Source organism: Schistocerca gregaria, chromosome X, assembly GCF_023897955.1.
Source record: "Schistocerca gregaria isolate iqSchGreg1 chromosome X, iqSchGreg1.2, whole genome shotgun sequence".
NCBI lineage: Eukaryota > Metazoa > Arthropoda > Insecta > Orthoptera > Acrididae > Schistocerca > Schistocerca gregaria.
In genome coordinates, this window is record NC_064931.1 from 570,270,040 (window position 1) to 570,285,586 (window position 15,547).

The 15,547-nt window shown below is 36.6% G+C and overlaps 1 protein-coding gene across 1 annotated transcript in view; it reads right to left on the reverse strand.

The window, feature by feature from the left end:
• Positions 1–202: 202 nt before the first annotated feature.
• Positions 203–15,547, reverse strand: part of LOC126299096 (O-acyltransferase like protein-like) — a 248,339-nt gene continuing 232,994 nt past the window's right edge. The window contains exons 14-15 of the mRNA XM_049990770.1: positions 1,703–1,845; positions 203–1,010 (exon numbers count right to left, since the gene is read on the reverse strand). Coding sequence (XP_049846727.1) covers positions 882–1,010; positions 1,703–1,845 — 272 coding nt within the window. The 3' untranslated portion in view covers positions 203–881. The remainder of the gene's footprint in view (positions 1,011–1,702; positions 1,846–15,547) is intronic.

Sequence of the window (15,547 nt, forward strand, 5' to 3'; positions counted from 1 at the left end):
ACTATCATCCAAAATTATACATACCCAGCCTTTATTTTTTGTCAAATGAAAGCTGAAAATCTTTGTTCTATTTGTACTGTAAATTTTCCATTTAGTGAGTAAATGTATAGGTAAAAAACAAGACTAGTAAGTAAATAAAATGACACTGATCAAACAAAAGGTAACAATGAAAAGCAGACCAGAAAGGTAATAATACCAGCAATTTATTATCACATACAATTTTATTTTTGTCCTTAGTACAAAATATTTGCCTGTATCTACTACTTTCACAATGATCATTACTCTTTTAAGTACTATTTACAATATCTGTGACATCAGCTGCTTATTAATTTTTAACATCTTAAGCAGCATGTCTCCCCAGACATTGTAGGTATTATAGAAATGAACTTTCTCTCATTTCCACAAGTTTTGCAAATCTGTTTGTACTATTAGTATATAATGAAGAACATGAACCCAGTCTCAACAATGGTTTTTTGTAAGTTCACATGCTACTCACGTGCAGCAAACATTTACACTCAGTTTTTTATTCTAATTTACAATGACGACTATGTTTCCAATTTTGATAATTTCACTCTTATTATATATATTAAAAGTTTCTTACAAAGCATCACTCAGGAAAGAGTTGCTCTGCAACATTTCTTATAATGAAAATACTGACAATTAATACTGACATGTAAATCATAAATTAAGTTATCAAAAAACATATTCATTTTGCATTAAAATAAATTTCACTTTCAGGACGAAATATCATCACTGATGTGTTGTTGATAATTTGACACACATTAGTGATATGTACACCAGCACAAAATTCCTTCTGAAGCATCAACAGTGGTTCTTTGGTTTACAAAATAATGTTCAGTAACATTCTGATTAACATTCCTTCACCTTGGATTTTTGCTTTTCTCAGGTGCAAATAACTTCAGCAGTGAAACAATAGGTGCTTCAAAAGCAAGTGAAAGAATGAAAGAAAGAATGTATGATGCCACTACTTGTCCAGAAAATAATATGAGCTGCAAAAAGAAAAGAGACTTAATTAATGATATTTCATCAAATGTTTTCTGTGAGACCAAAAATATGAGCAGTTAATTTCATCATAAAAAAGAAATAATCTTATTGTTCATGAAAATAAAGATAACAAATCAGTAAATAGTGGAAGTACTGAGTAGATAATGAGTGCACAAACAAGAATTTGAACACTGTTCTTCAGCGTACAAACTGGTGTTCTCCTGCAGCACACAAAGACTAGTAGAGCAATATTTTCTAGCTCGGCCTACTGTAGCCTTTATATGCTTTGAAGGACAGCACAAGGTTATAATGTACACAGTTATATTCAAGTTCTTGTTTATACTGCAGGCACTTAAATGTGACAGTCCAACACAAGTGTAAACAAATGAGAAATTAAACTGCTGTTGGGAGAGGATAAGTGTAGGGAAACAAACTTAGCCTCCTTCTCATAGGGCTGACAGCCTACATGCATGTTTTGCATTTCTGCAGAAGCAGAACTGACACTAGGTCGTAGGACTGGCCAATCCCTTTTGGTGACATGCAAGATGTACTTTACTAAAAAAATAAGAAGTAAAGAGAGATCACCCTCCATGAACATTAATTATGACATTACAATATTTGTGCATTTTACCACTGAGAAGAAAATTCTGTATTAAAATGTATTTATGCGTTAACAGTTTTCTCCTAATATACATACCACTGTCACTATGCTTAGATGGAAGGGGCCATCTGTTGTCATCGCCATAACTCTTATCATGAGAGGATGAACTAAGTATGCACAGTATGTCACTCTGCTTAGAGGATATAGTTTGGTTGATGAAAGAATTTTGTTTATGATTCCTGGAAAACAAAATGAAAGGGAGCTGTAATTATATGGTTTGGTTTGACATCTAACATTACAGTTTACAGATTATGATAATTGTAAATATTCGGTTCATGCTGCAGCATCTCTCCAGGTTACCATAAAGAAAAAAAGATTATTATTGTTCAATAAAATGCCAAATTCTAGGAGTGGCTCATATTTTAATCTCCCAAGACAAATCGATGGTGATGGCACATAATGAACATAAACAATACAAACAGAGATACTGTATGTGAAATTTAAAACTTTTCTATTATATAAACTGTTCAATGAAATTTTAGCCAAACCTCAAGATGTTGGTAACTTTCTGCTGCGATCATTCATTACAGAGTCTTCTGGCCATATTCAACTGTATAGTGATGAAAGTACACTGAGGTCACCTGTTTAAGACCCACCAACACTTGCAGTGTTTTCCAAGCTGTCACCAAGTGTGTGTTGCTTGAGCACACGTGCTTCTTCTGCAAGTCTCTGCACTGCTCTGATCATCTTCCATGCTGAAAGCTCATCTCATGAATATAAAGGTCAATTGTCTTCACATGGTAAAGTCACAAAATGACACCAGTTACATGGAGCACAAAGTTTTTCTGTGACAGCACTCCATGCACCATAACTGAAAACTGCTGTTCTGATTGATAAGGGGCTCAGAATGTTGTTTGCCCTTTGATTAATTGAGAATAGAGTCCCAAAAGTTCAAAGTATGGGCCACAATTTGTATTTCATTGTATGTCATTGAATGACCAGTAGGAATACAGTGTTCAGCAATATCGGATTTGCTAGGTTGGAGAAGGTGAGTATGCCACTGATGTTCCTCGATGCATTCCTGAACGGTGAACATCATTTTCCCTATATAAGATTTGCTGCATTCATATGCAGTCCTATAAACACCTGCCTTGTATGGCTATAAGTCACTTCTGTTCAATTGCAAAAGTGCTTATAGTTTGATGGAGGATGAAAGCTCATTTTAACTTCATGGTAGACTAGCTTAACATTATGGTATTTCACTACCCATTTTTGTAGAAACATTTTCAATATTTGACAGATAAACTGTCATCTTGATGGCCTCATTCTCTTTCTTGTTCTGTCACTTATGTCTGTAGACCTATCTCTATCTGGTGAGGTGAATATCCATGTCCCAGGAACACAGTTGAGAGATGTTCGAGTCCCACTTACAGGTTATTGGCTTGGTGATCTAAGACTTCAGAATAAGCAGCATAGCATGTGCCATCTTGCAACAAATGCAGCGGAGGACATTTCTTGGGAGTCTTGCTCTGTGTTGACAAGTGCCAAACCACTGAAGAGCAACATACTGTCTATGGATAAGGTAGCCCTCTCTATCTTATGAACAGACATGGATATTATTGTACCCAAAATCAAATGAAATCAACCCTACTGTTCTCATTCCATGGAACAAACATACTGATATGTTCATAATTGAGAGGAATTGCATCTCACACACTCAACTATTGCAAATTGCTATTATATGGTTTTAAGGTTTCACCATGATCTTTTTTAATTGATATGCAAGCTGTATGTCACATAAAACCCTTACATTGTTCCAGTCTGGCACATTGCCTTAGTATGATGTTGTGTATGTCAAAACTTGTATCTTTTGTTACTGTTCATAACCTTTCACATTTGGGGTGCATAAGCCCGGGTATGGGTCTTTTTCAGTGTACAGACTTCACAAAAGTAAGTATTTCTGGTGTGTTGTGGTTGCAACTTGTGGTAGTGTATTACATGATGTTAATTATGGACATATGCTTGGAGATAATTTCCAAAATTGTTTGTACTTGCGTAGATGTGAACGCCACTTGGTGAAGAACCCTGAACATAAATTCTATGTTTCCTATGTCAATGTGAGAGTGTTTGAACATCTAAATCTACATACACACTCTGCAAGCCTCAGTATGGTATGTGATGGAGGGTATGTTGTACCACTAATAGTTATTTCCCTTCCTGTTCCACTCACAAAGAGAGTGAAGGAAAAATGGTTATCTATATGCCTCCGTACAAGTCCTAATTTCCCTACTCTTATGTTCATGGTCCTTACACAAAATGTACACAGGTGGCAGTAGTATTGTTTTACATCTACTTCAAATGCCAGTTCTCTAAATTTTCTCATAGTGTTCCTCGAAAATACTGTTGCTTTTCCTGGATGGATTCCCATTTGAGTTCCCAAAGAATCTTCATAATACTTGCATGTTGACCAAACCTACCGGTAATACCTCTAGCAGCCTGCCTCTGAATTGCTTCAATGTCTTCTTTTAATTTGACCTGGTAGAGGTTCCAAACACACAAGCAGTACTCAAGAATGGATTGTACTAGAGTTCTACATGCAGTCTTCTTTACAGGTGAACCACCACTTTCCTAAAACTCCCCCATAAAGTGAAGTCGACTATGCACCTTCCCCACTACAATCCTTAAATGCTCATTCCATTTCATATTGCTTTGCAGTGCTATGCCTACATACTTAATGGACCTGATTGTGTCAAATAGCAAACTAATAATGCTGTATTTAAACAGTACATGGATATTTTAATTATTCATCTGCATTAACTTAAATTTTTCTGCATTTAGAGTTAGCTGTCATTTATCACACTAATTATAAATTTTGACTAAGTCATCTTGTATCATTCTATAGTCACTCACTGACAACACCTTCCTGTACACCTGAAAAATCAGCACATAGCAACAGAGTGCTGCTCACACTGTCCACCAGATTATTTACATGTATAAAGAATATTAGCAGACCTATAACATTTCCCTGGAGCACTCCTAATGATACCCTTATCTCTGATAAACACTCATCATTGAGGTCAACATGCTGGTTCTTATTACTTAATAAATCTTTGGGCATTTACACATCAGAGAACCTATTCTGCATGCCTGACCTTTTTTAACAGTCTGCAGTAGGACAGTGTGTCTCATGCTGTTCAGAAATCTAGAAATATGGAACCTGCCTGTGGCCTCCAGGCATACTTCACAGAATATCATGTGTGAAAAGGGCAAGCTGAGTTTTGCACAACTAATGCTTCCTAAATGCATGCTGATTTGTGGACAGCAGGTTTGCCATCTCAAGGAACTTTATTATTTCTGAACTGAGAATGTGTTCAAGAATTCTGCAGCAAACTGATGTTAAAGATATTAGTCTGTAATCCTGCAGTAAGTTCTTTTACCCTTCTTATATGCAGGAGTCACCTGCACTTTTTTTTCTAGTCACTTGAGACTTTGTGCTCGGCAAGAGATTCATGATAAATGAAAGCTATGTAAGAGTCCAGTGCTGCAGAGTACTCTTTGTAAAACCAAATTGGAACCCCATCCAGACCTTTTGACTTATTGTTTTCAACTCTCTAAGTTGCTTCTTTACTCCAAGGAAGCCTATTACTATGTCCTCCATACAGGAGTCTGTGTTATGATCAAATGACACTATGTTTGTACAATCCTCCTGCATGAATGGTTTCTTAAATGTGAAATTTAGAATGCCAGAGTTTCTTTTGCTATCCTTTACTGCCACACCAGATTGATCAACCAGCAATTGGATAGAAGCCTTCGACTTCCTTAGTGATGTTACATAAGACAAGAATTTTCTCAGTTTTTGGCTAGATTCTTTGCTAAAGATGCCAGTAGTAGTTCTTCTATGCTTTGTGCACCAATCATTTTAATGATACACAACTCTTTACTAACTTCTGCCTGTCATCATTTGTGCATTCACTTTTAAACTGAGAATGCAACATTCTTTGCTTTCCCAGCATCTTTCAGATTTTGTTATTAAACCATGGTGGATCTTTTCTGTCCTTAATCCACTTATTCAGAACATATTCCTCCAGAGCAAATATTTGTGATCCATCTAAACTTTGCTCATAATTGCACTTTGACATCAAACACAGGCATTGGTCATGTTAATGTGACTGGGCCATGTATATATTCCAGTGGAGTATTGTCCTGTAACCTGCCCCTTAATATTTTTCAGAGCTGAAGATGGATTTTGCTAAAACTAGTTATGAATGTACAAATATTTGTGATCTTGGCTAGTAAAGTGTTCCCACAAAAAGATGACACCGTTCATATTAATAGGATCAATGTTTTACTATGTAACAGAACATATCACAAGATTGATTAGAACCCTACTAACCACATCATAAAACAAATGGCGGTAATTTTGACTTTCAGTACTATACTAAACAATATCATTAAGGGACTGAGAGCACATGTTTCAGTTCCACCTAGGCTGTATGGATTGCCTAAGATCCTTAAAGAAGATATACCTTTATGACCTACTGTGAGCAATATTGGAGCAGACACCTATGACTTGGCCAAGTTCTTGATGTCTTTCTCATATAAATTGCAGAAAAGTATTCACATCATATAAGAAGCTCTATTCATTTTATCAGCAGATGTAAGATGTGTATAATTTCCTGTGCAAGTGCAGCAAATCCTATTACATTGATAACAACACATACTGTTCATGAGCACATTGTGGAATATCAACAGCATACTCCCTTCCTCTAATCCAGCAAATCTGCTATTGCTGAACACACAATTTCTACTGGCTTTTTGATGAAACACAATGGAACCCCATTATAATGAGTCAATGGACTTTCAGCTGTCTGAAGCCCTTGCCAGTTGCTACAATTCAGTACTTTGTGCTTTGTGTGGCCAGCTTCAGTCTTTGATTTAACTATGTGAAGATGATTTATATCAAGGTGCTGAGTTTCCACAATGGAGGTTGTTTAGAGTAACACACAAAAAAATGGTTCAAATGGCTCTGAGCACTATGCGACTTAACTTCTGAGATCATCAGTCACCTAGAACTTAGAACCAATTAAACCTAACTAACCTAAGGACATCACACACACCCATGCCCAAGGCAGGATTCGAATCTGCGACTGTAGCGGTTGCTCGGTTCCAGACTGTAGCACCTAGAACTGCACAGCTACTCCAGCTGGCTGGAGCAACACACAGACTTGCAACAAGAATGTGTGTGTTCAATCATTGAATGTGCAGTGACAACTGGGTATCCCATTTAAGTGCAGGCAGGGTCTTAAAAAGAAGACAGCGGTGCATTTTTGCCAATATATGCCTGAGGATGGGCAGCAGACTCTGCACCAAAATATCATTGCAGGTTATTACTGATGTTGGCAGTTTGACCAAAATGTCATGGAACAAACAGAAATACAGTGAAACCTCACTTTTACACTTTTTAAGGGAAAAAGATGCAAAATGGGGGAAAACATAAAAGGTGGGAAATTGCTATTTAAGTAGTGAAAATTACATATAAAACAACCCCACTCACATTTTCATAATTTATAAATGATATATGTAAATAATGTGCATCAAAATACTCGTCAGAGACTTGTTCATAATCTAATGAAGGTTTTCTGAATTTTGTACTATGTTCATCCACCAATGTGCCATTTCATGACACTTTAGCACAACAACTTCCACCAAAAATGACTTATTTTGGAGAGAGGCAGAAATTAGCAGCTGGAGCTACCACCATGTTGATTGAATTTTTTGAGAAGCTAAGGAACAATATTTGGTGGTATTCATTGATGGTTTCATGCAAGTGTGACATAATGAAGAAGTTGGTACAGTTGTTCTTCGTTTTAAGCACAAAAAAAGGGAAGAAAGTGGGTTGTTTTAATTTTTTCACTATTTTTTTCCAGTTCATAAATACAATGGAAAGCTGTAAGATCTACATCTGCAGGAGAAATATATGTCTTATTGTCTTCACTGCTGCATTTACATCTGCACTGGGTTATCCAGTTGCAGCTTTTCCCACAATGAAGCAAGTAGGGTCATCATTATTACACAGATCTGGTGTGTCACACCAATTTCCTTCATCTGCTTGAATTAATCCCACATTTTGAAAGTAATTGGAGATGGTGGACTCCGTAACTTCTGTCCATGCATTGGCAAAATAGAGCAAAGCATCTAAAATTGGCACTTTAAAGGAAGATGGATATTTTCTACCTTTCAGCAAACTTAATATCTTCTGCACAATGGCTTTTCTGTAACACGTTTGAAGGTATGGATAATGACCAAATAGAAGGGCTGCACATCACTTGTGCAGTCTGGTGGCAGGAACTCTAACTTCACATTGGTTAAATTTATATTTTTTGCCAATGGTCTTGCTGCAGTGGTAACACCAGTCCGTCAGATCACCGAAGTTAAGTGCTGTCAGGCTGGGCTACTATTTGGATGGGTGACCGTCTGGTCTACTGAGCAGTGTTGGCAAGTGTGGTGCATTCGGCCCTTGTGAGGCAAACTGAGGAGCTACTTGATTGAGAAGTTGTGGCTCCAGTCTCAGAAACTGACATACAGCTGGGAGAGCAGTGTGCTGACCACATGCCCCTCCATATCCGCATCCAATGATGCCTAAGGGTTGAGGATGACAGTGGCCGGTTGATACCGTTGGGCCTTCATGGCCAGTTCGGGAGGAGAGAGAGGGTGACAATACACAAGTCTGATAGTTTTCCTGTCATAGATTCCCATTCTTTCATGAGGGATATGCAACTGCTTCTTGAGTAGTCCCAATTACACTTTGTTATTGGCAGTGTAGTTTATGAGCAAAGATTTATGTGTTAAAAATGTGCTTTTTTCCAATTTTTCCAATCACAAACATTTTAATTCTGTTAAAGACACCAGTATTTCTCTCTAGATTTACTGTAAGACCAACTTTACTGTGTTTCCCCACATGGAAATTTCATCTTTAAAGGCAAGTGTTTTGTTTAGTAGGGTGCTGAACGAAAGAACAGTTTCATCTATGTTGAAGATGTCCTTTTGTCCTTTTAAGTGCTTAAAATCTATCACTCTGCCATTCACTAACAGTTTGTATGGTTACACTGTTTCCTTCATCGCATATTGCTTTGAATACCACATTATATACCACTTCTTGAACCTATTGATCCAATCATTAGGTGCAGAGAAGTCCTTGATTCAAAACATATTAGGGACCTTCAGCAGCTTTTTGTGCATCATGCTATCCATGATTATGTTGGAAGCATGTGCTGTCAGAAACTAGTTCTTCATAATTTCTTCCAGAACTGCATATTTAGTGTATCTGGCATGTTTTCAACAACTGTGTCCAGCATCAACCTAGGTACCACTAAACTCTGTGCTTATGCAATGTGCCATCTGAAATGAACTTGAATTCTTTTAAGAATTTTTACTTTCTTGTGTATCAAAAGGGTTTTCCTACCTCTTTTTGTAATATTTTCCATTTTAAAACTGTGACAAGAAACACTCAATTTCTACTTTAAAGAAACAGATAAAACCACAGTTCTTCAATCACTTACACAAGACTGTGAATAATACCACACAGTACTCTTGCCACAGTTGTTGACAGGGCTAGCTATGTCAACAGAAATCTACTTTTTTATAAAGTATAGAGTGCTGCAATCTAGTGCCTAGCCATTATTAATGCAGTATTTTCTAATCTTGATGCATATTCGTTCCCTGTTGTTCGGGCACCAGTCAGTCAAAGAAATGTGACTGATGCCCGCACAACATGGAACTAACATGCATTGAGATTATAAAATAGTGCATTGATAATGGCTAGGCACTAGCCAAAATATGGATTTGCATAATAAAAACTGCCAAAAAAGAAAGGATGACTGATTGCTGTGCTATATAATTTATAAATCACATAACAGTCGCTGAGTGCACCCACTTTCCTAATGGAAGGTAACATGAGAAATCTACTTGCCTTGGTCTGTAGTGACAGCTTTGTAAGAACAGCCAACATAGATGACCTCAGTTAGCAGATGACACAGTGTCTCTGTGTATTCAACCCATAAAGTAAACTATATTATTAGTTCTAAATTCTGGGAAGTGGACATCTTCTGCTTATGGTCATAATCACAGAGTGCTGTGTCTCTGCCAGATGTGGTACACAATGTCAGCTTCAGAAAGCACCACACTCCAAGCAGTCTCAGCATGGCACCACACACAGTAACAGCACACATACCAGGGACTTTTCTATGTTTCCACTACAAAACATTCAATTAGCACATTTATTTGCTAGTAGTTATGTCTACTACCACAGAGAGTGCTGAAAGCCAGAACTAGTTGTGCCATCCCCAAACTTCTGTTACACATAACTGTGCCAAGTACAATATTTAAGCAGCAGCACAAGGACGCTCAGTCAGTTTGATCCATTTCCAGTTACCTTTAGTTGCCTACAGCTCTTAGACAGTCTTCACACAGTTCTTTTCTGCATCCATGAGTTGCTGACCAGGAAACCATCAGACAGTAAAGTGTCAAAGATTGTTTGAAGTGTTAGTCAAAATGTTTACTTATTGGGAGACAGGACTTCTAAACTCTGTAACTACAGTCCAAATCAAACTTCAGTTACATTAGTTAGTAATCATCTACTGTGTTACGTTACATTAAGCCTGCCCAGTTGGCCATGTGGTCTAACACATGGCTTTCTGGGCAGGAAGGAGTGCCAGTCCCCGGCACAAATCCGCCTGGTGAATTTGTGTCAAGGTCTGGTGAGCCGGCCAGTCTGCGGATGGTTTTTAGGCAGTTTTCCATCTGCCTTGGCAAATGTGTGCTGTTTCCCCTTATTCCGCCTCAGCTACACTATGTCGGCGATTGCTGTGCAAGCAAGTTCTCCATGTACGCATACAATACCATTACTCTACCATGCAAACATAGCGGTTACACTCGTCTGGTGTGAGGCGTTCCCTGGGGGAGGGCGGAAGGGGGGGGGGGGGGGGTCCACCGGGAGCCGTACCACACAATAACCCTGAGTTTGGTGTGGGACGGTGGAGGGTTGAAGTGGATTGCGGTAGTCTTTGTGGGGTTGCGGACCACTGCGGCTGCAGCGGGGTGGAGCCTCTCCGTCATTTCTAGGTCCCTTGTTAACATAACATTGGTTACATTAGATTAATAACTTTAAATCACTGTCATGCCTTCTTGCAAAGCAAAAGCTGAGTATTTTTATGCAAATGTTTAAAATGAATTATTGTTTCTGTTACTCATGTGTTGCCACAGTTATTCTGCTTTACATATATTACCCTGTGACATGACTGTGGTAAGCATGCTAGTAGGCCTCTTTCCTATAGCCATGGAATGCTGTAGCTGGGTGTTCACTTCCTGCTCTCTTTATAATGGATACCGTACTAAGTTAACACAACTAAGAACAAAGTTAACACTGAAACAATGTGCCAACAATAAAATGAACATACAATACTGCTTATGCTATGGCAAACAGAACTAATAGCTAAAGATCATAGATCAAAAAGTGATTCATTTTTAATTAAATTATTGTTACTCAGTGATAGTTATGTATTAGGTAATGCAAAATTTTAATGTGTGTCATTTTCTACAGTGACATATTTGGCTTTTTGTGTACATGGAAATATTAGTTAACTAATTAATGAATAAGCAATGGTTTTAGTACCTCATTTGACTTTAGGTATATTCTCCAGTTGTATGTATATCATTCAGCATCTGCTCTGTCAAGTGGCACTTTGTTTATAAAAATCACATGATGTGTTTTGGAGTTACACTTCCAATGCATATTATTTCTAAACCATAACTCACACAGAGCAGTTATTAATACTAAATAATTCTCCTCTCTTCTTCAACATGACACCACTCACTTCACTGAATAATTAGAAGTTTACACATTTTATCTGTTTCATGTGTGATTTAGTTCATGTGTTCCCAACTTACAGGTAGATAGTCAACCCAAGTCTTACAGTATGTGCAGTTAAATCACTTTCATTTTTTTAAAATAAGGATTGACCACTAGTATGACATTTTCAGAATATAAATTTTGTATTGTACATCTTTCTATATGAAGCAGCTTGTTATATTCCCAGCCTAATCTCTCATTGTGAATGCCATGCAACTCTAAAAGTAAAATTATATTTCTGTGTTCATAGACACATAGTGCTATTTCAGAATAAACTGGTTCACTTAACACACATAATCTGCTACATGGAACATTAAACCCTACTTGTTTTGAGAGAGACACAGTTTTAAGTATATTTTCTACTAATTTAAAATGCAGTTATTAAATTATTGTGCATTTGTCTATCATAAAATAGAACATGGTGATAATTATTTGCCTTAAGATACTGTAATCTGTTGAAACAATAAATGTTTTTAGATAAACTAAAGTCTAGCAAAAATATTTCGATGTAAAAATGTGTCATGTCCCTGCATGTATAAACTGAAGTTCACCTTACTATTCTTATATTTGTTATGATAAATAATTTCAAGTGAAAACATAGTTAAAAAATACTCAGTCACAAAAAAGGAAATGTTAGTCATCATTTCCCATAGCAAGTTTTGATTATTATGTTTACTGCTTTACACAAATATTTTGACTCCAGTACTGTTATTTCAACGAAGGAATGTTTACTCATTTATTTATTTACATTTTCTTTACGTGGAGCCATCGTAATGATGGCTTTTGCAAATGCCAGACTTAATACTATGGTTAAATTTACACTTATAAAATGCACTATATTCTGTAGCTGTTGCCTCTTATGTCTATTTTTTACATTTATCATATTACAACTGATATGTTAATGCCTCATGTTACAATCACTATCTTAAAATTCGTTGAAAGAACATAAACATTTTTCTATTAGAAAAGATTTTAATTTTGTTTTAAAAACTTTTCCTGTGTACATTCTTAGAGTGTTTGATATCTTGTTGTACCAAATCAAACCACTGATATATGGACTTCTATCGGTCATTTTTAATGTTGTTCTGTTACGGAAATAATTACACTTTGTTCTAGTGTTGTGATCATGTACATCACTGCCCTTGATAGCTTCTGTTGGTTGACTTATAAAAAATACAGCTATTTTGAAGATGTAGAGATATTTGTGCTGCACAAACACTTCATGACATGAATCTCTATGTCCCATCCCATGTATATGTCTTATTGCTTTTTTCTGTAGTAGTAGTAGTAGTAGTAGTATTCTTTTTAAATGTACATCAGTTGCACAGCCCCATAGTTCAATTCAAAGATTGAGAAAGTCAGATATTTGTGCTGCACAAACACTTCATGACATGAATCTCTATGTCCCATCCCATGTATATGTCTTATTGATCTTTTCTGTAGTAGTCGTATTCTTTTTAAATGTACATCAGTTGCACAGCCCCATAGTTCAATTCCAAGATTGAGAAAGGGGTGAAGTGTTCCATAATATACTAATTTCAGTGCTTGGCTAGGAACTATCTTTGCGAGCTAGCTGAGGAGATATATGTCACTACTGACTTTTCCACATACGAAATTAATGTGGTACGACCACTGCAAATTTTCATCAACATACACACCCAGGAATTTACAGTTACCATTTTCTGTTGCAGAGATATTACACATACTATTCATATTGATGTGGTGAGAACTGCCTGTTTTAAATGTCAGTAGTTTAGATTTGGTGACATTCACCCTGAGTCCCTTATCACTGAAGTATTTTGTTACTTCTGTTACACCACTAGTAGCAAGAGATTCTAGCTCATTAGATTCACTTCCATAGAATAAGATTGACATGTCATCTGCATAGCTTACAATATAGGAGTTAATGGGTTGCGCAATGTCGTTGATATATATAAGGAAGAGAAAGGGTCCAAGGACTGAGCTCTGTGGTAAACCTTGTAATACAGGTTCACAGGTGGACTGGGAGTTCATGATTTTATTATCTAGTTTGTATGACAATTTAGTGCTTTGCTTACGATTTAGTAAGTATGTGATTAGAAGATTGATGGCTTGATCCCCAATACCATGAGATTTTAGCTTTTTAAGAAGTACCCTATGGTTTGCTGTATCAAGTGCTCTTGTCAGGTCCAAAAATATACTTGCAGTCTGCATCTTCTGATCCAACAGACAGTAAGCTTCATGGATGAACTGTGTAACTGTGGGAATTAATGATATTGGTCTATAGTTGGAGACATCTTCCCTACTTCCCTTTTTATACACTGGTTTCACTACACTCATTTTTAGAACTGCTGGATACATGTTTTCTCTAATGCTGCAATTAATCAGGTGAGTAAGAGGTTTAGAGATTTCTTTTAAGCACACTTTAGTAATAGCACTGGATACATGATCCCATCAGATGAAAATTTTTTCTTTAGCATGTATATTGCCCTGTGAACTTCCAGCTCATTCACTTCCACAAATTCGAATTCGGTACACTGGGTGAGATGGCATCGGGTCTCTACCTGTGAATCTATAATATGGGTTGAGTGTTCACCAGAAAAGTAGTCGTTATTAAAAATATTACATATAGTATCTGAGTTTTTTATAATGTTACCATCATGTCTTATGCTGAGTGGTTCCATGTTCATCTTGTTAGGACCTTTTCGGTATTTGTCAATCAGCTTCCAAGATGCTTTGCTTATGTTATCAGACTGTTCTATTGTTTTGCTGTTAATCTGCTTCCTTAGGTTAACAATTTCAGTTTTAAAAGTTTGCTTAGCCCTATTGTATTTTTCCTTGAAAACCTGCATAGTAGTAGCTTTATAAAGCTGGTTTAGATCATGTACTTGCTGCCTGAGCCTAATCAGATTTGTTGGGAGATTTAGTCTAGGATTACTTCCATTTTGACAGTGTTTAAATACCTTCTGGATTTCTCTGACTGGACAACTATATTCATAGTGATGCAGTAGGGTTGAGTAGAATTCATTCCATTTCTCATCCGATCCTTTTACCTGGTACACAGAATCCCATTTCTCATTCACTAGTTTGTCTTTAAGAACATTAGTATTTGAGGTATTCAGCATTCATTTCTGTAGCACAATGTTTGTTATTTTAGGCACAACTGAATTTTTGTATTCTATCACCTTTACCTTATCTGTAACATCTTTGTTGATTATAGCATAATCAATTCTAGTGGAACATGTGTCCATCACTCTGGTGTCAGAGTTCATTATATTTACAAGATTATATGAGGTCAGTACATCACTGAGTTTCAAGTTTACTATTCTATTTGAGTTTGCATCTATATTAAAGACACCTAATATAGTAAGGTCATTAGAACTGGCCTGACCAACAACGCAACTAAGTTTATCCATAAACAGCATTACATCAGCGTTTGGTGGCCTATATACTCCAATCACTTTATGCTTTTGTAACTTAAGTTCATTACTGTCATTTAAATTAATCTTTCTTTGGTGTGGTGTTCAAGAAAGGAAGTTTTTTAGCTTCTATAGCCTTATTAACATAAACTGCCACACACCCACATTTATGGTTGTGCCTACAATAACTATTTGCTAGTATGTAACCTTCTAATCTATAATATATTATTTCACTGCATTTTAGCCCATGTTCCATTATTACTAGAACATGTGGCAAGTGTTCCTCTATAATATATGTTGATATTCTCCTGAAGTGCACTATGGCTTACATATAAGGATTATAATTAACTTTTTTACAACATTACACAAATAATATCATGTATAGTGTGTTTACACTGTGAAATCCTGAGACCTTTTCCACGGGACTAATATATTAAGGAGGCAATAACACAAGTGCCATGGTCAATATTTTTAACTCATAGGTCTACAGGAATACTGGTTCTATCAGAGTGCTATCTGTTGACTTAGACGTTGAATTCTGATGTCACTGAATGTGGCTATAAAAATGTAATTAATTAGTAATGGACTGAGTAGTTCTTGTGAAGGTGGAGTAATTTTTGAAAAAACGTTTTTACT